General features: G+C 44.9%; 1 protein-coding gene across 1 annotated transcript; it reads left to right on the top strand.

Annotated features, from left to right (window-relative positions):
* Positions 1-7,893: 7,893 nt before the first annotated feature.
* LOC106596048 (60S ribosomal protein L37a) lies at positions 7,894-13,724 on the top strand. The gene is made up of 4 exons (XM_014187366.2): positions 7,894-8,020; positions 9,057-9,185; positions 9,293-9,375; positions 13,575-13,724. The coding sequence occupies exons 1-4, from the start codon at positions 8,018-8,020 to the stop codon at positions 13,636-13,638; spliced, it is 279 nt and encodes a 92-aa protein (XP_014042841.1). The 5' UTR covers positions 7,894-8,017; the 3' UTR covers positions 13,639-13,724.
* The last annotated feature ends 7,724 nt before the right edge of the window (positions 13,725-21,448 follow it).

Genomic DNA, 21,448 nt, shown 5'->3' with positions numbered 1-21,448 from the left:
GGTTAGAGCGTAGGGGAGGCAGGTAGCCTAGTGGTTAGAATGTAGGGGTGGCAGGTAGCCTAGTGGTTAGAGTGGAGGGGCTGCAGGTAGCCTAGTGGTTAGAGTGGAGGGGCGACAGGTAGCCTAGTGGTTAGAGTGGAGGGGCTGCAGGTAGCCTAGTGGTTAGAGTGTAGAGGAGGCAGGTAGCCTAGTGGTTAGAGCGTAGGGGAGGCAGGTAGCCTAGTGGTTAGAGTGGAGGGGCGGCAGGTAGCCTAGTGGTTAGAGTGGAGGGGCGACAGGTAGCCTAGTGGTTAGAGTGGAGGGGCTGCAGGTAGCCTAGTGGTTAGAGTGTAGAGGAGGCAGGTAGCCTAGTGGTTAGAGCGTAGGGGAGGCAGGTAGCCTAGTGGTTAGAATGTAGGGGTGGCAGGTAGCCTAGTGGTTAGAGTGGAGGGGCTGCAGGTAGCCTAGTGGTTAGAGTGGAGGGGCGGCAGGTAGCCTAGTGGTTAGAGTGAAGGGGCTGCAGGTAGCCTAGTGGTTAGAGTGGAGGGGCGGCAGGTAGCCTAGTGGTTAGAGTGGAGGGGCTGCAGGTAGCCTAGTGGTTAGAGTGGAGGGGTGGCAGGTAGCCTAGTGGTTAGAGTGGAGGGGGGCAGGTAGCCTAGTGGTTAGAGTGGAGGGGCGGCAGGTAGCCTAGTGGTTAGAGTGGAGGGGGGGCAGGTAGCCTAGTGGTTAGAGTGTAGGGGCGGCAGGTAGCCTAGTGGTTAGAGTGTAAGGGGGGCAGGTAGCCTAGTGGTTAGAGTGGAGGGGCTGCAGGTAGCCTAGTGGTTAGAGTGTAGGGGTGGCAGGTAGCCTAGTGGTTAGAGTGAAGGGGAAGCAGGTAGCCTAGTGGTTAGAGTGGAGGGGAGGCAGGTAGCCTAGTGGTTAGAGTGGAGGGGAGGCAGGTAGCCTAGTGGTTAGAGTGTAGGGGTGGCAGGTAGCCTAGTGGTTAGAGCGTTGGGCCAGTAACTGAAAGGTTGTGAGATTGAATCCCTGAGCTGACAAGGTAAAAATCTGTTCTTAAGATTGGCTTTGTGTGTCCCTGTGTAAGAATTTCCATGACAGTGCATTTGTGTAGTTAAATAAAGATAAAATAGAAAAGCCAGGTAATGGATGTAGTGGCTCATTACCGCCCTCTGCTGGATCACTCTGAGATTACACCATGAAATACCACTGACTTTTACAGTGGCTCATGTTGTTGGAAAGTGTATTTTGCCGGCTCCATACTGTACTGTCAACTACAGTAAGATTACTGATTTGTAAATACAGAGCACAGCCAAAGACAGGTTTAGAAAGTCTGTGGCACAACCATGGAGAGAACCATACAGAGAACCATGCAGAGAAATAAAATCTAAAAATCTAAATCAAATTTATTTATATAGCCCTTCGTACATCAGCTGATATCTCAAAGTGCTGTACAGAAACCCAGCCTAAAACCCCAAACAGCAAGCAATGCATGTGAAAGAAGCACGGTGGCTAGGAAAAACTCCCTAGGAAAAACTCCCAAGAAAGGCCAAAAACCTAGGAAGAAACCTAGAGAGGAACCAGGCTATGAGGGGTGGCCAGTCCTCTTCTGGCTGTGCCGGGTGGATATTATAACAGAACATGGTCAAGATGTTAAAATGTTCATAAATGACCAGCATGGTCAAATAATAATAATCATAGTAGTTGTCGAGGGTGCAACAAGCACGTCCGGTGAACAGGTCAGGGTTCCATAGCCGCAGGCAGAACAGTTGAAACTGGAGCAGCAGCACGGCCAGGTGGACTGGGGACAGCAAGGAGTCATCATGCCAGGTAGTCCTGAGGCATGGTCCTAGGGCTCAGGTCCTCCGAGAGAAAGACAGAAAGAGAGAGAGAGAATTAGAGAGAGCATATTTAAATTCACACAGGACACCGGATAAGACGAGAGAAATACTCCAGATGTAACAGACTGACCCTAGCCCCCCGACACATAAACTACTGCAGCATAAATACTGGAGGCTGAGACAGGAGGGATCAGAAGACACTGTGGCCCCCTCCGATGATACCCCCGGACAGGGACAAACAGGCAGGATATAACCCCACCCACTTTGCCAGAGCACAGCCCCCACACCACTAGAGGGATGTCTCCAACCACCAACTTACCGTCCTAAGACAAGGCCGAGTATAGCCCACAACGATCTCCGCCATGGCACAACCCAAGGGGGGGCGCCAACCCAGACAGGAAGACCACGTCAGTGACTCAACCCACTCAAGTGACGCACCCCTCCCATGGACGGCATGGAAGAACACCAGTAAGCCAGTGACTCAGCCCCTGTAATAGGGTTAGAGGCAGAGAATCCCAGTGGAAAGAGGGGAACCGGCAAGGCAGAGACAGCAAGGGCGGTTCGTTGCTCCAGTGCCTTTCCGTTCACCTTCACACTCCTGGGCCAGACTATACTTAATCATAGGACCTACTGAAGAGATAAGTCTTCAGTAAAGACTTAAAGGTTGAGACTGAGTCTGCGTCTCTCACATTGGTAGGCAGACCATTCCATAAAAATTGAGCTCTATAGGAGAAAGCCCTGCCTCCAGCTGTTTGCTTAGAAATTCTAGGGACAATTAGGAGGCCTGCGTCTTGTGACCGTAGCGTACGTGTAGGTATGTACGACAGGACCAAATCGGAAAGATAGGTAGGAGCAAGCCCATGTAATGCTTTGTAGGTTAGCAGTAAAACCTTGAAATCAGCCCTTGCCTTAACAGGAAGCCAGTGTAGGGAGGCTAGCACTGGAGTAATATGATCACATTTTTTGGTTCTAGTTAGGATTCTAGCAGCCGTATTTAGCACTAACTGAAGTTTATTTAGTGCTTTATCCGGGTAGCCGGAAAGTAGAGCATTGCGGTAGTCTAACCTAGAAGTGACAAAAGCATGGATTAATTTTTCTGCGTCATTTTTGGACAGAAAGTTTCTGATTTTTGCAATGTTACGTAGATGGAAAAAAGCTGTCCTTGAAACAGTCTTGATATGTTCTTCAAAAGAGAGATCAGGGTCCAGAGTAACGCTGAGGTCCTTCACAGTTTTATTTGAGACGACTGTACAACCATCCAGATTAATTGTCAGATTCAACAGAAGATCTCTTTGTTTCTTGGGACCTAGAACAAGCATCTCTGTTTTGTCCGAGTTTAAGAGTAGAAAGTTTGCAGCCATCCACTTCCTTATGTCTGAAACACAGGCTTCTAGCGAGGGCAATTTTGGGGCTTCACCATGTTTCATTGAAATGTACAGCTGTGTGTCGTCCGCATAGCATGTAGAGAACCATGCAGAGAACCATGCACAGAACCATGCAGAGAACCATGCACAGAACCATGCAGAGAACCATGCACAGAACCATGCAGAGAACCATGGAGAGAACCATGGACAGAACCATGCACAGAACCATGCAGAGAACCATGCAGAGAACCATGCAGAGAACCATGGAGAGAACCATGGACAGAACCATGCACAGAACCATGCAGAGAACCATGCAGAGAACCATGCAGAGAACGCAACTTTCTCCACCTGGAACTTTTGCTTTTGTGACATAATGGTGATCTCTCCTATACACACACACACACACACACACACACACACACACACACAGTGGGGAGAACAAGTATTATGTTACTCTGCTGATTTTGCAGGTTTTCCTACTTACAAGGCATGTAGAGGTCTGTAATTTTTATCATAGGTACACTTCAACTGTGAGAGACGGAATCTAAAACAAAAATCCAGAAAATAACATTGTATGATTTTTAAGTAATTAATTAGCATTTTATTGCATGACATAAGTATTTGATCACCTACCAACCAGTAAGAATTCCGGCTCTCACAGACCTGTTAGTTTTTCTTTAAGAAGCCCTCCTGTTCTCCACTCATTACCTGTATTACCTGCACCTGTTTGAACTTGTTACCTGTATAAAAGACACCTGTCCACACACTCAATCAAACAGACTCCAACCTCTCCACAATGGCCAAGACCAGAGAGCTGTGTAAGGACATCAGGGATAAAATTGTAGACCTGCACAAGGCTGGGATGGGCTACAGGACAATAGGCAAGCAGCTTGGTGAGAAGGCAACAACTGTTGGCGCAATTATTAGAAAATGGAAGAAGTTCAAGATGACGGTCAATCACCCTCGGTCTGGGGCTCCATGCAAGATCTCACCTCGTGGGGCATCAATGATCATGAGGAAGGTGAGGGATCAGCCCAGAACTACACGGCAGGACCTGGTCAATGACCTGAAGAGAGCTGGGACCACAGTCTCAAAGAAAACCATTAGTAACACACTACGCCGTCATGGATTAAAATCCGGCAGCGCACGCAAGGTCCCCCTGCTCAAGCCAGCTTTAACCTCTATCATTGTCCTGTCCAGCCACAGCACTGAGCCTACAGTTTAACAGGAAGAGTAGCTGCTGCCTTGGCAGGAACTAATGGGGATCCATAATAAACCCCTGGAAGAGTAGCTGCTGCCTTGGCAGGAACTAATGGGGATCCATAATAAACCCCAGGAAGAGTAGCTGCTGCCTTGGCAGGAACTAATGGGGATCCATAATAAACCCCTGGAAGAGTAGCTGCTGCTTTGGCAGGAACTAATGGGGATCCATAATAAACCCCAGGAAGAGTAGCTGCTGCCTTGGCAGGAACTAATGGGGATCCATAATAAACCCCAGGAAGAGTAGCTGCTGCCTTGGCAGGAACTAATGGGGATCCATAACAAACCCCAGGAAGAGTAGCTGCTGCCTTGGCAGGAACTCACGGGGATCCATAATAAACTCCAGGAAGAGTAGCTGCTGCCTTGGCAGGAACTAATGGGGATCCATAATAAACCCCTGGAAGAGTAGCTGCTGCCTTGGCAGGAACTAATGGGGATCCATAATAAACCCCAGGAAGAGTAGCTGCTGCCTTGGCAGGAACTAATGGGGATCCATAATAAGCCCCAGGAAGAGTAGCTGCTGCCTTGGCAGGAACTAATGGGGATCCATAACAAGCCCCAGGAAGAGTAGCTGCTGCCTTTGCAGGAACTAATGGGGATCCACAATAAACCCCAGGAAGAGTAGCTGCTGCCTTTGCAGGAACTAATGGGGATCCACAATAAACCCCAGGAAGAGTAGCTGCTGCCTTGGCAGGAACTAATGGGGATCCATAATAAACCCCAGGAAGAGTAGCTGCTGCCTTGACAGGAACTAATGGGGATCCATAATAAACCCCAGGAAGAGTAGCTGCTGCCTTGACAGGAACTAATGGGGATCCATAATAAACCCCAGGAAGAGTAGCTTCTGCCTTGGCAGGAACTAATGGGGATCCATAACAAACCCCAGGAAGAGTAGCTGCTGCCTTGGCTGGAACTAACGGGGATCCATAATAAACCCCAGGAAGAGTAGCTGCTACCTTGGCAGGAACTAATGGGGATCCATAATAAACCCCAGGAAGAGTAGCTGCTGCCTTGGCAGGAACTAATGGGGATCCATAACAAACCCCAGGAAGAGTAGCTGCTGCCTCGGCAGGAACTAATGGGGATCCATAATAAACCCCAGGAAGAGTAGCTGCAGCCTTGGCAGGAACTAATGGGGATCCATAACAAACCCCAGGAAGAGTAGCTGCTGCCTTGGCAGGAACTAATGGGGATCCATAATAAACCCCAGGAAGAGTAGCTGCTGCCTTGACAGGAACTAATGGGGATCCATAATAAACCCCAGGAAGAGTAGCTGCTGCCTTGGCAGGAACTAATGGGGATCCATAATAAATACAGTCTATGGACAAGCAGACTGCAATCTATGATTTGGTTACCCACTGCCACCAACCGATAATGTTTCCTGTGCTGAGCCTTGTGTCGCATACAACTTTCCACCTGAGTAAACAGGGATCATCCCTGCTTCCAACCTTCCCACTGTTTCTAGCAATAGCCTGTCTCCCCATCTCATGTCATTACTGTCTGAATAAAGTGTCAAACCACCTACAAAATATGTTTAAAAAAAATATTAGCATACTTAAAATTTCTTCCCCCAAAAATCGCTAAGTAACAATTCGTCTAATTCTGAGTTTTCATTTAATGTTCAAAATATCTTGAATACATCTGACCTGGGGTTTTTATTCCCAAAAATTCCACCCTGGCTTTAAAACAGTAAACATTTCCCCCCATTTAGGGGTTGTACTAGGGGGAAGTGAAATTCACATAGCAAATCTCACTCCAATCAATCAATCAAATGTATTTATTTATAAAGCCCTTTTTACATCAGCAGATGTCACAAAGTGCTGTACAAAAACCCAGCCTAAAACCCCAAACAGCAAGCAATGCAGATGTAGAAGCACAGTGGCTAGGAAAAACTCCCTAGGAAAAACTCCCTAGAAAGGCCAAAACCTAGGAAGAAACCTAGAGAGGAACCAGGTTATGAGGGGTGGCCAGTCCTCTTCTGGCTGTGCCAGGTGGAGATTATAACAGCACATGTGTGAAATGGCTAGCTAGTTGGCGGGGCGCACTCCAATAGCATTTAAATCGGTGACGTCACTCGCTCTGAGACCTTGAAGTGGTTGTTCCCCTTTGCTCTGCAAGGGCTGCGGCTTTTGTGGCGCGATGGGTAATGATTCTTCGTGGGGTGTCAGTTGTTGATGTGTGCAGAGGGTCCCTGGTTCGAGCCCAGGAAGGGGTGAGGAGAGGGACGGAAGCTATACTGTTACATAGAGGGTGTAAATGTCAGTTGGCTTTTCATAGCCAATCATTCAGAGTTAGAGACAGCAGGTGCGGTAGAGAGAGAGTCCAAAACTGCAGGTCCGGGACAAGGTAGCACGTCTAGTGAACAGGTCAGGGTTCCATAGCCGCAGGCAGAACAGTTGAAACTGGAGCAGCAGCACGGCCAGGTGGACTGGGAACAACAAGCTTTCTTTAAAAGTGGGCAGCACTTAAATCCAAATGTAAAAATATATATATAAAAAAGTACAGCTTTTATAACATTTAACAAATATTAATTATATTTGTATTTAGTGATATTTTTAGTTTTAGGGGATAAATCAGCTTTAATTTGGCAGAGAGTGTGCAAAGCTGTCATCAAGGAAAAGGGTGGCTACTTTGAAGAATCTCAAATATATTTTAATTTAACACTTTTTTGGTTCCTACATGATTCCATATGTGTTATTTTATAGTTTTGATGTCTTCACTATTCTACAATGTAGAAAATAGTACAAATAAAGAAAAATCCTTGAATGAGTAGGTGTTCTAAACTTTTGACTGGTTGTGTGTATATATATATATATATATATATATATATATATATATATATATATAAAAACTGTGTGGTTCGAGCCCTGAATGCTAATTGGCTGACAGCTGTTGTATATCAGACCGTATGCCACGGGTTTGACAAAACATTTACATTTACATTGACGTCATTTAGCAGACACTCTTATCCAGAGCGATTTATTTTTACTGCTCTAATTATGTTGGTAACCAGTTTATAACAGCATTAAGACACCTCGGGGGTTTGTGGTATATCGCCAATATACCACAGCTAAGGGCTGTATCCAGGCACTCTGCATTGCATCGTGCTTAAGAACAGCCCTTAGCCGTGGTATATTGGCCATATACCACACCCCCTCGGGCCTTACTGCTTAAATATATATATACATATATATATACAGCTTTTAGGACATTATTAACATTATAATCCTGTGTGTAGCAAGGCTTTAATATACATGGACAGTTTGGTTATTTTATTCATTTCTTTTAATTTGTTTCAAGAAAAACTGTATCTGGCTGTTTTTTTTTGTCTAATTATAGGAAAACAAAAAAAAACATTTTACTAGATCTATATTCATCTAGTGATTGATCACTTGTAGATCCAAAATTAAATCTTAAAATATTTTTTACATTTTTAAATTTGTAACTACTTTAACCCCACTCTCTCAGCTGGGCCCCAGGACAGCGCCGACATCCCACAATGCAGCGCGTTCCGCAGGGGTAAATCGCGCCGCGACCTCAGCTCTTCCTCTTTGGACCAACGTCTCCTCAGCAACAATGGTGAGACCAAAATGTTCTCGTCCTAATCCAAACCAATCTATCTAATCCAAGGCGAATTCATTCATCTGATGACCTGTATATATATTTCGTCGTTAGATAACACAAGTTATTACAGATATTATTGTGAACAAAAATGACAAAATAAATATATTTTTTGTTTTTAATGTGTGTGTGTGTGTTCGCATACGTGAAAGTCGTAGCAATGGCCGCCTAGTATGTGCATGGCTTTCGACTTGGCGTCAGGTTTCTGACTGGCTGAAACCGAGTGTACTGTTAGCAAACTACAGCGGTGTGTATGTGTGTGTTTTTGTAATATTGCAGCAGTCACCAGACCAAAACCATGGTCCATGTCAATAACTCGTTAAGCAAGCAGCTAGCTTTTTCTAGCATGCTAATCTGGGAAAGGCTAGTTGCTAGGCTACACTCCCAGTCCGTCCTCGCTGCTTTCACTACAGGCGGCGTGGCTAATGCTAATGCTAGCTAACTAAAGGTCGGAGATGCTAACTAATGTATGGAGATGCTAGCTAACTAATGGTCGGAGATGCTAGCTAACTAATGGTCGGAGATGCTAGCTAACTAATGTATGGCGATGCTAGCTAACTAATGTATGGCGATGCTAACTAACTAATGTTCGGAGATGCTAGCTAACTAATGGTCAAAGATGCTAGCTAACTAATGTTTGGAGATGCTAGCTAACTAATGGTCAGAGATGCTAGCTAACTAATGGTCAGAGATGCTAGCTAACCGTGAGTAACATTATTCCAGAGTTTGGTTGTCAGACGTTGGCTGTTCGTCTTCTGCCTTCTCTATGCCGAGAAATCAAATGGGACTAAGGCTAACTTGGCTAATCACTAACTTTATGGTTCTGCAATGTTGCCTTGGCTAGTCAAGTTGGCTGAATGTTTTAGCATTGCCTCTGTTTTAGATATCTAGCTGTGTTTTGGGAGGGCTACTTCCTATCACAGTAAAGTCGGATTTGCTAACTTGAGAGAGTTGTGTATGGATAAAATGTATTTTTATGATTTGTCTTCCTCAGGCTAAGCGCACCAAGAAGGTGGGGATTGTGGGTAAATACGGCACGCGTTATGGCGCTTCGCTCAGGAAGATGGTGAAGAAGATTGAGATCAGCCAGCACGCCAAGTACACCTGCTCCTTCTGTGGCAAGGTACAGTCCTGCAGAACTGTTACTGATGTGTTAATGACAGCACAAAACGGGGGTTAATAACACAGAACCGGGGTTAATAACAGCACTTAATTGTTTTTAATCTTCAGACTAAGATGAAGAGGAGGGCTGTTGGTATCTGGCACTGTGGGTCCTGCATGAAGACTGTTGCTGGAGGTGCATGGACATACAAGTAAGTAGCGCTGTGTGGGTGAGGGGGTCTGGGCTGTGGGTGTTGATTCTCCCTCTCAGATCTGTTTGCTGTCCTTCCTCTAGCCCTCCAGACTAGAACTAGCCGGTAACGTTTTACGTTTTAGTCATTTAGCAGATGCTCTTATCCAGAGCGACTTCTAGTTAGTGCATTCATCTTCCGATGGCTAGGTGAGCTTCACGTCAGTCATAGTAAAAGCTCCAGTCAGGTGCTGCAGGTCACAAAAGGCTTTCTGGGGGGGGGTTCGTGTGCTTTTGGAAGATGGGCAGGAGCGCTGCTGTCCTTGCTTCAGGAGGAAGCTGATAAACACCGTTGAGGTGACAGGACAGAAAGGAGCTTTGGTTTCGCGGGAGCTGCCCTCCTGTAAGGTTGGGAGGTCCAAGAGACCTGAGGTGGCAGAACGGAGTGCTCGGGTTGGGGTGTAGGGTTTGAGCGGAGCCTGGAGGTAGAGCGGGTCCTCTTGCTCCTCTGGGGGGAATCGGGAAGGCTATATGGCTATAGTTTAGTGGCTTCCTGTCTGTCCGTCATCTGCGCCGATCTGGAAACACTGTTACAGCAGCAGGACTGGAACTAAAGCCTGCGCCCTCAATAGTCCATCCTTGGTCTAATGCTGTTTTCACATGTCTCTCACTCTTAGAGAAGGTCAGAGAAGAATCAGATCAGCGTTGGAAATATAGTGGGGCACTTTTATTTATTTTACCTTTATTTAACTAGGGCAAGTCAGTTAAGAACAAATTCTTATTTTCAATGACGGCCTAGGAACAGTGGGGTTAACTGCCAGAACGATGGATTTTTACCTTGTCAGCTCAGATAGTCGGTCTAGCAAACTGTCGCTTACTAGTCCAATGCTCTAACCACTAGGCTACGCTGCCGCCCCATCTAGTGTTGTAGCAGCAGGGTAGTGTTCAGAGGGTTGGAAGGTTGCATTTTCTGTGACTGAATGTTTTGTAATGTTTCAACCTTCTACACTGAAAATATAAACGCAACATATAAAGTGTTGGTCCCATGTTTCATGAGCTGAAATTAAAAAAAATCCCAGAAATGTTCCAAATGCACAAAAGCTTATTTCTCTCACATTTTGTGCACATGTTTGTTTACAACCCTGTTAGTGAGCGTTTGTCCTTTGCCAAGATCATCCATCCACCTGATGGGCACGCTGAAGAAGTGTGCTCTCGTGGCTGAAACCTGGTTTCAACTGTACCGGGCAGACAGCGTACAGTGTGGTGTCGTGTGTGCGAGCGGTTTGCTGATGTTAACGTTGTGAGCAGAGTGCTGCCCCGTGGTGGGGTTATGGTATGGGCCCCGTGGTGGAGGTGGGGTTATGGTATGGGCCCCATGGTGGAGGTGGGGTTATGGTATGGGGCCCCGTGGTGGAGGTGGGGTTATGGCATGGGCCCCGTGGTGGAGGTGGGGTTATGGCATGGGCCCCATGGTGGAGGTGGGGTTATGGTATTGGGCCCCATGGTGGAGGTGGGGTTTACATATTTTAGTCATGAGGCGCTCTTATCCAGAGCGACTTACAGTAGTGAATACTAATTTACAATTTCATATTTCTGTGCTGGCCCCGTGGATGAACCCACAACCCTGGCGTTGCAAACACCATGCTCTACCAACGGAGCTACAGGGAAGGCCAAGTATGGGGTTATGGTATTGGCCCCATGGTGGAGGTGGGGTTATGGTATTGGGCCCCGTGGTGGAGGTGGGGTTATGGTATTGGGCCCCGTGGTGGAGGTGGGGTTATGGTATTGGGCCCCGTGGTGGAGGTGGGGTTATGGTATGGGGCCCCGTGGTGGAGGTGGGGTTATGGTATGGGGCCTCGTGGTGGAGGTGGGGTTATGGTATGGGGCAGACATAAATAACAGACAACAAACACAATGGCATTTTATTGATGGGAATTTGAATGCCCAGAGACACCGTGACGAGATCCAGAGGCCCCATTGTCGTGCCATTCATCCACCACCATCACCTCTTCAGCATGATAATACACGGACCCATGTCGCAAGGATCTGTACACAATTCCTGGAAGCTGAAAATGTCCCAGTTCTTCCACGATCCGCATACTTACCAGAACCAGAAATGTCACATGTTAAGCATGTTTGGGATGCTCTGGATTGACGTGTACGACAGCGTGTTCCAGTTCCCACCGATATCCAGCAACTTCACACAGCCATTGAAGAGGAGGTGGGGACAACATTCCACAGGCCACAACCAACAGCCTGATCAACTCTATGTGAAGGAGATGTGTCGCGCTGCATGAGGCAAATGTTGGTCACACCAGATACTGACAGGTTCTGATCCACGCCCCTACCATTTTTAGGGTATCTGTGACCAACGGATGCATATCTGAAGTCCATAGATTAGGGCCCAATTTTATTTCAATTGACTGATTTCCTTACATGAACTACCTCGGTAAAGTCTTTTGAAATGGTCATATTTTTTTGTTGTTCAGCTGTACCGCTGGGACGTGACTGTTGGGAGAAGATGGAGTCATGGGGCCCTGTTGAAATACTTTGGGAGCACATTTTTCCTTCGAAGTTTTGTAGGACGGACTCTATCCATCTATCCAGTCATATCAGTTCAGTGTTTCGTCCTTGGTGATGAGGTGCCAGTAGTTTTTAGTTCTAGCAGTGTTTCCGCTGCAGTCATTTTAGCTGTGGCGCTTCACAAAATCCACTACGCCCCCCCAAAAAATATGGAAGAACCAGGCAGCCCCATCGTTTTATCTATTCACCGAGTCGGCTGGCTTGTTCTATGCGTGAGAATAGCCTACTACTAATTTGTGAGTCGTGATTTAGGCTAATAAAATGAACTGAGCGCTCAATGCATGGCTAAGTGCGTGTAGAGAAGGACTAGGCTATACCCCATTTCTTTGCATGGGGAGAAATGTGACCTAAACACATTAAATGTAATTCTACTACACTTTGACTGTAGACGTTTAGTATAACTTGGTTTTAATCCAACGCGTTACAGGGTAGCCTAAACTGCTGACATTGACAAGCAGATCGTTAAAAACTACATTGACCCCTTGATTTTCCCCCCTCCCCCCACACACACACACACATTTTGTTACGTTATGACGCTACAAGCTTGGCATCCCTGTATTTGTGGAGTTTCTCCCATTCTCCTCTGCAGATCCTCTCCAGCTCTGCATCGCTGCACAGCTATTTTCAGGTCTCTCCAGAGATGTTTGATCGGGTTCAAGCCCAGGCTCTGGCTGGACCACTCAAGGACATTCAGAGACTAAAGGGGTCTTAAAATTCAGAATAAAATAGCTAAATTGCCTTAAAACATTTCCATACAGCTTAGTAGAACCACCCCCCCTTGGCTTAGACTCATGTGGGTAAAAAAAAAAAAAATGGATGGCTGTCAATCCTATTTATATGTAGCTACCTTGACTGGATGGTAGACCACATGACCGTGTGCTACACATCCTGGCACCGCCACCTGCTGCGAACGTTACTTATGTTGCTATCCATGCAGGTAATACGCCCGGATGCGACGCTTTGGAAAATCTATAAACTTTAATCAAAAAATGGATTCGTACCCAGAGATGAGGACCATTCCGCCCGTGAATAATAAATAAATACTACGGTCAGAAATGCAGATCTTTGACCGTGAGAAAATAACTGAACTAATTTAGCTAGCTGTTTACAGAAACCGGATGTTCTGGGATGACGTGGTTGTGAGGCAAGTTGGACGTACTGCCAAATTCTCTAAAATAACGTTGGAGGCTTATGGTAGAGAAATTAACATTTGAATTCTCTGGAAACAGCTCTGGTGGACATTCCTGCAAGTAAGCGTGACAATTGCACTCTCCCTCAACTTCAGACATCTGTGGCATTGTGTGACAAAACTGCACGTTTTAGTTGCCTTTTTATTGTCCCCAGCACAAGGTGCACCTGTGTAATGATCATGCTGTTTAATCAGCTTATTGATATTCCACACCTGTCAGGTGGATGGATTATCTTGGCAAAGGAGAAATGCTCACTATCAGGGATGTAAACAAATTTGTGCAGAAAATGAACGTTTTTGTGCGTGTAGTTTAATGTCAGGATTAGTTTATTATTTTTTTGCTCATGAAACATGGGACCAACACTTCACATGTTGCATTTTTTTTTTTCTCTCTCTCGGTGTAAATTGTTCCTCTCTGTACTGAATCATTGTTCCCCTCTGTGTTCCAGCACGACGTCTGCAGTCACAGTGAAGTCGGCCATCAGGAGACTGAAGGAGCTGAAGGACCAGTAGAGTTACTGGAAGACCAGGCTGTAGTTTAACCCGAGCTGGACGCTGCCTCATCAAACATCCACCACAATAAAAAGCAGTCAAGAGAGGAACGCCTGAGTCTCTGTTACTATGTTGTCTTGCTGATTTATTTCTACATTTTAGTCATTTAGCAGACTCTCAGAGCCACTACAGTAGGGAGTCATTTAGCAGACTCTCTGATCCAGAGATACTACAGTAGGGAGTCATTTAGCAGACTCTGATCCAGAGCCACTACAGTAGGGAGTCATTTAGCAGACTCTGATCCAGAGCCACTACAGTAGGGAGTCATTTAGCAGACTCTGATCCAGAGCCACTACAGTAGTGAGTCATTTAGCAGACTCTCTGATCCACTACTGAGTCATTTAGCAGACTCTCTGATCCACTACAGTAGGGAGTCATTTAGCAGACTCTCAGAGCCACTACAGTAGGGAGTCATTTAGCAGACTCTGATCCACTACAGTAGGGAGTCATTTAGCAGACTCTCTGAGCCACTACAGTAGGGAGTCATTTAGCAGACTCTCTGAGCCACTACAGTAGGGAGTCATTTAGCAGACTCTGATCCAGAGATACTACAGTAGGGAGTCATTTAGCAGACTCTGATCCAGAGCCACTACAGTAGGGAGTCATTTAGCAGACTCTGATCCAGAGCCACTACAGTAGTGAGTCATTTAGCAGACTCTCTGATCCAGAGATACTACAGTAGGGAGTCATTTAGCAGACTCTGATTCAGAGCCACTACAGTAGGGAGTCATTTAGCAGACTCTGATCCAGAGCCACTACAGTAGGGAGTCATTTAGCAGACTCTCTGATCCAGAGATACTACAGTAGGGAGTCATTTAGCAGACTCTGATCCAGAGCCACTACAGTAGGGAGTCATTTAGCAGACTCTGATCCAGAGCCACTACAGTAGTGAGTCATTTAGCAGACTCTCTGATCCAGTACAGTAGGGAGTCATTTAGCAGACTCTGATCCAGAGCCACTACAGTAGGGAGTCATTTAGCAGACTCTCTGATCCAGTACATGGGAGTCATTTAGCAGACTCTTCCTGATCCACTACAGTAGTGAGTCATTTAGCAGACTCTTCCGATCCACTACAGTAGTGAGTCATTTAGCAGACTCTCTGATCAGACCACTACAGTAGTGAGTCATTTAGCAGACTCTCTGATCCACTACAGTAGGGAGTCATTTAGCAGACTCTGATCCAGAGATACTACAGTAGGGAGTCATTTAGCAGACTCTCTGATCCAGAACCACTACAGTAGTGAGTCATTTAGCAGACTCTCTGATCCAGAGCCACTACAGTAGTGAGTCATTTAGCAGACTCTCTGATCCAGAGCCACTACAGTAGGGAGTCATTTAGCAGACTCACTGATCCAGAGCCACTACAGTAGTGAGTCATTTAGCAGACTCTCTGATCCAGAGCCACTACAGTAGGGAGTCATTTAGCAGACTCTCTGATCCACTACAGTAGTGAGTCATTTAGCAGACTCTCTGATCCACTACAGTAGTGAGTCATTTAGCAGACTCTCTGATCCACTACAGTAGTGAGTCATTTAGCAGACTCTCTGATCCACTACAGTAGGGAGTCATTTAGCAGACTCTGATCCAGAGATACTACAGTAGGGAGTCATTTAGCAGACTCTCTGATCCAGAACCACTACAGTAGTGAGTCATTTAGCAGACTCTCTGATCCAGAGCCACTACAGTAGTGAGTCATTTAGCAGACTCTCTGATCCAGAGCCACTACAGTAGGGAGTCATTTAGCAGACTCTCTGATCCAGAGCCACTACAGTAGTGAGTCATTTAGCAGACTCTCTGATCCAGAGCCACTACAGTAGTGAGTCATTTAGCAGACTCTCTGATCCAGAGCCACTACAGTAGGGAGTCATTTAGCAGACTCTCTGATCCACTACAGTAGTGAGTCATTTAGCAGACTCTCTGATCCAGAGCCACTACAGTAGTGAGTCATTTAGCAGACTCTCTGATCCAGAGCCACTACAGTAGGGAATCATTTAGCAGAGACTCTGATCCACTACAGTAGTGAGTCATTTAGCAGACTCTCTGATCCACTACAGTAGGGAGTCATTTAGCAGACTCTGATCCAGAGCCACTACAGACGACTTTCTCTCTTGCGTCAAATGTTAAAGTTTTAATAGACAGAATGCGATCAGATTATCATCTAATTATTCACATAACGCAGATTTTCCACGGGGATATTGGAAATGTAATCAAAGTTTACTGGAGAACAACTTATTTTTAACTAAGACAAAATAATTTATTACTGAATTTTTCCAGTATAATATAGGTTCAGCAAATCCCCTTATTGTTTGGGATACCTTTAAATGTACCTTCAGAGGACATTCAATATTCATCAATAATAAAAAAAAGCTGTTTCTGGCTAATGAGACAATACCAACAAGGGAAATCCATGAACTAATAGCACAGACGGAAAAAACTATACTACAGTTACAAAATAAGTTTGAGGAAAAACACGAACTTGAGCAACTTATTCCAGAACGATCTAATGTAATCTATTACAAAAAATAAAGCAAACTGGATGGAATATGGAGGAAAATGCACACAATTCTTCCTGAATCTCCAATACAGGAACGCTAACAAAAATAATTTGCAGAAACTCGTTACTGAAGACGGAGTCATCTATGATTCTCAGAATGATATTTTAAAAGAGGAAGCTAATTAGTTTAGGCAGATCTCTTTTCCGTCTCATCCTCTCCCACTGAATGAAGATTACGGTAAGGAATTCTTTCCAAAATAATAGAGAAAATGTACAGAAAGATCAGCGCGAAATTACAGAGGAAGAACTTTGAGGCTATTAAATCCTTTCAGTCTGGAAAAACCCCGGGGCTTGATGGCATACCGGTAGAGGTATATCAAGCCTTTTGTGATATATTAAAAGCTCCATTGTTAGATTGTTTTAACTACTCCAATAGAAATGGTAGACAGCAGGAAGATCTGATTTCTGTATTATTAAAACAAGACCCAGATGGCAAATTTAAAGACCCAGTCTATCTAAAAAAAAAAACTGGACGCCCCCTTACACTTCAATGTCACGATTCAAAAATACTAGCGAAATGCATAGCACTCGGAATTAAAAGGGTTTTACCAGGTATTGTTCATCCTGATCAGACAGGTTTTTTTTACATGGACGATACATTGGAGATAATAACAGAACATCATGAAACATATAAGAAGCCAGGCCTGGTATTTATATTGGATTTTGAAAAGGCATTTGATCAAGTAAGACTGGATTTTATTTATAAATGCCTGGATTTTTTTCAATTTCGGTGATTCTCTTATAAAATGGTTTAAAAATAATGTTTATCAACCCCAGGTGTGAAATAGTAAATAACGGCTATTTCTCAAGAGAGAAATTGTCAAGCGGAGTTAAACAAGGGACTCGAGTTTTATATTAAGTCCACAAGCTACATCCCTGCAATGTCTCATTGAAGATCTAGATAACTTTTCTATCCTCTCTGGACTAAATAAAACCTAATTATGAATAAGTGATACAATATTACGTATTGGATCTTTAAAAAAATACAACTTTTACATTACCCTGCAGTTTACCTATAAAATGGACTGATGGTGAAGTAGACATACTTGGTATTCATCGAAGCTCTGCAGATTGTGTTGTGAGGATACAGAATCAATAAACCATTTATTTTGGTATTGCCCTCAGGTAGCCTGTTTCTTGTCTAAGGTTCAGGAATGGCTGAAAATGCATCGCATTGATCTAAAATTGACCCTAGAAATAGTAGTTAGGAGATCTGGAGAGACCGGGTCAGTCAATTACTAATAGACTAATACTCTTAGTAGAAGTATTTATCTTCAACTCGCAATCTGTGGATTCGATTAGATAGATTGAAACAAGTGAACAAATTTAAAATATCAATATTTTTTATTAAAAAAAACATGTATTTGACTATTTTTATGTTGTGGGGACGGTAACATTAGTAATCTCTAAATATATATATTTTTTTAATGTTTAGCTCACATAATATAATGTAAAGTATGCATTAAGGTGTCTGTAATAGAATAAATGTGGCTTCCAAAATCTGTTTTAAGATTGAGGAAGAGTACCAAGATGGCTGCCCGGTGGCGTCAATACAGCATCCCCCCCAAAATAGTCATCCAGGGTTTATACACATCGTTGGTACCAAAATGAGCACTTGCATTCTTTCAAAGGTGATCTTCCAAGAATACCTGAGAGTCTCGCATACTGTCTCGAATGGGAGAATGTAGCGTGTTCCGTTGCCACACCGTTTCTAAACTCTACTGTTTTTGCCATTACATCTTAAATGTACAGTCGTGGCCAAAAGTTTTGAGAATGACACAAATATTACATTTTCACAAAGTCTGCTGCCTCAGTTTGTATGATGGAAATTTGAATATACTCCAGAATGTTATGAAGAGTGATCAGATGAATTGCAATTAATTGCAAAGTTCCTCTTTGCCATGCAAATGAACTGAATACCAAAAAAAACAAAACATTTCCACTGCATTTCAGCCCTGCAACAAAAGGACCAGCTGACATCATGTCAGTGATTATCTCGTTAACACAGGTGTGAGTGTTGACGAGGACAAGGCTGGAGATCACTCTGTCATGCTGATTGAGTTCGAATAACAGACTGGAAGCTTCAAAAGGAGGGTGGTGCTTGGAATCATTGTTCTTCCTCTGTCAACCATGGTTACCTGCAAGGAAACACGTGCCGTCATCATTGCTTTGCACAAAAAGGGCTTCACAGGCAAGGATATTGCTGCCAGTGAGATTGCACCTAAATCAACCATTTATCGGATCATCAAGAACTTCAAGGAGAGCGGTTCAATTGTTGTGAAGAAGGCTTCAGGGCACCCAAGAAAGTCCAGTAAGCGCCAGGACAGTCTCCTAAAGTTGATTCAGCTGCGGGATCGGGGCACCACCAGTACAGAGCTTGTTCAGGAATGGCAGCAGGCAGGTGTGAGTGCATCTGCACGCACAGTGAGGTGAAGACTTTTGAAGGATGGCCTGGTGTCAAGAAGGGCAGCAAAGAAGCCACTTCTCTCCAGGAAAAACATCAGGGACAGACTGATATTCTGCAAAAGGTACAGGGATTGGTAAATGGCGCAGTAGAATAGAATAAACATTTTAGCATCCCTTAGTGAGAGACATCAAGGAGATCAACATTTAACATTCTAAGGCTTGTTCTGTACATTAAGGAAATTTAGTCATGACAGCCACAGGTTTTAATACACTGGACAGGAGTTTACAGGTTTTAATACACTGGACAGGAGTTTACAGGTTTTAATGCACAGGACAGGAGTTTACAGGTTTTAATACACAGGACAGGAGTTTACAGGTTTTAATACACAGGACAGGAGTTTGCAGGTTTTAATACACAGGACAGGAGTTTACAGGTTTTAATACACAGGACAGGAGTTTACAGGTTTTAATACACAGGACAGGAGTTTACAGGTTTTAATGCACAGGACAGGAGTTTACAGGTTTTAATACACAGGACAGGAGTTTACAGGTTTTAATACACAGGACAGGAGTTTGCAGGTTTTAATACACAGGACAGGAGTTTACAGGTTTTAATACACAGGACAGGAGTTTACAGGTTTTAATACACAGGAGTGTACAGGTTTTAATACACAGGACAGGAGTTTACAGGTTTTTGTTCCAGCCCTTCACTAACACCTCATTCAGCTAATTGTGTCTAAACTGTAGACCATGAATAGTTTAACATGGGGTTTGTGCAGGGCAGGAGTAAAAACGTGCACACAGTGCAGTACCCTGGGGGCAGAAACCACCCACGTCTGTATTTTAGAATGAGCTTTAAGTGTTACAACGAGGCAGTGGCAACCCGTCATTCAGGGTGTTTTTACAACAACAAAAAATATATATTTAATTTTGGCATTAATTCTGTGGGGAGCTTTGTTTACAGGAAGTGGAGGTAGATGTCGTCGGAAGAAGGCAGACGGTCCGTAAACCAACGTTAAAGGTCCATGCTGCCACCTACTGTGCTGGAGTGTGTGGTCAATCCCGGGTTACAACATTACCTCATTTACGTTTTACATTTTTAGTCATTTAGCAAACGCTCTTATCCAGAGCGACTTACAGTAGTGAATGCATACATTTCATACATTTATTTCTCCGTGCTGGTCCCCCGTGGGAATTGAACCCACAACCCTGGCGTTGCAAACACCATGCTCTACAAACTGAGCCACACAGGACCAGCTCCACATGTCCTAATCCTCCTACCTGAACTCAGTACTTCTGAGAAAATTAAAAAAGAGCCCTACTAACTTCTAATACACCCTCCCCATCCCCCCCAAATCCCTTCCAAACCCCCCCTCCCCCTCCCAACCTCAATGACCCTACACTTCAATCTTTCTCTCTCTTCAACATACTTACAACAATATTACATTTACATTTACGTCATTTAGCAGACGCTCTTATCCAGAGCGACTTACAAATTGGTGCATTGACCTTATGATATCCAGTGGAACAACCACTTTACAATAGTGCATCTAAATCTTTTTTTTTGGGGGGGGGTTAGAAGGATTACTTTATCCTATCCCAGGTATTCCTTAAAGAGGTGGGGTTTCAGGTGTCTCCGGAAGGTGGTGATTGACTCCGCTGTCCTGGCGTCGTGAGGGAGCTTGTTCCACCATTGGGGTGCCAGAGCAGCGAACAGTTTTGACTGGGCTGAGCGGGAACTCTGCTTCCGCAGAGGTAGGGAGGCGAGCAGGCCAGAGGTGGATGAGCGCAGTGCCCTTGTTTGGGTGTAGGGCCTGATCAGAGCCTGAAGGTACGGAGGTGCCGTTCCCCTCACAGCTCCGTAGGCAAGCACCATGGTCTTGTAGCGGATGCGAGCTTCAACAGGAAGCCAGTGGAGTGTGCGGAGGAGCGGGGTGACGTGAGAGAACTTGGGAAGGTTGAACACCAGACGGGCTGCGGCGTTCTGGATGAGTTGTAGGGGTTTAATGGCACAGGCAGGGAGCCCCGCCAACAGGGAGTTGCAGTAATCCAGACGGGAGACGACAAGTGCCTGGATTAGGACCTGCGCCGCTTCCTGTGTGAGGCAGGGTCAAGCCACTCAAACCATGCCCTGTTCTCCCCACTTCCGTCACGCAGACACGGGCAGTGACCGTGAACTCTCCCTGACCTGCTGCACTGTAGTACTCAAGCGCTGTACCACCCACTGGAGGGCAACTATTATCGCCAACAGTTCAACTGAGTACACTGACAGTTCATCTTCTACATATCTGCACATCACATTCAGGAAGGTAAACACCTGCTCCTATGCACCCACTATCTGGGTCCTGGGATCCATCGGTGAAAAGCAGTGAAAAAAGCATAAAAACATCTACCAATGTAATTGTCAACCAGTTTCCCTTTATCACTGACTTCTGACCAATCTTTCCATTTCTCTACCAAGGTTAGATCAACAACAGGATCTGGGAGTAACCATGGAGGAGCATCCGCTATCACCACAGAAGGGCCAACCTTCAACTCCCTCAAACCACTCTCATCAGCAAGCTTTCCAACTGTCCAACCAAAACCACTACCTTGTCTACTAGTATATTCCCAATAGCCATCTAGAACAGTAAATCAAATCAAATAAAATAAAATGTATTTATATAGCCCTTCGTACATCAGCTGATATCTCAAAGTGCTGTACAGAAACCCAGCCTAAAACCCCAAACAGCAAGCAATGCATGTGAAAGAAGCACGGTGGCTAGGAAAAACTCCCTAGGAAAAACTCCCTAGAAAGGCCAAAAACTTAGG

Source organism: Salmo salar, chromosome ssa03 (genome assembly GCF_905237065.1).
Source record: "Salmo salar chromosome ssa03, Ssal_v3.1, whole genome shotgun sequence".
Classification (NCBI taxonomy): Eukaryota; Metazoa; Chordata; class Actinopteri; order Salmoniformes; family Salmonidae; genus Salmo; species Salmo salar.
The sequence above is the reverse complement of the archived record's forward strand: the minus strand, read 5'-3'. Positions and strand labels throughout refer to the sequence as shown.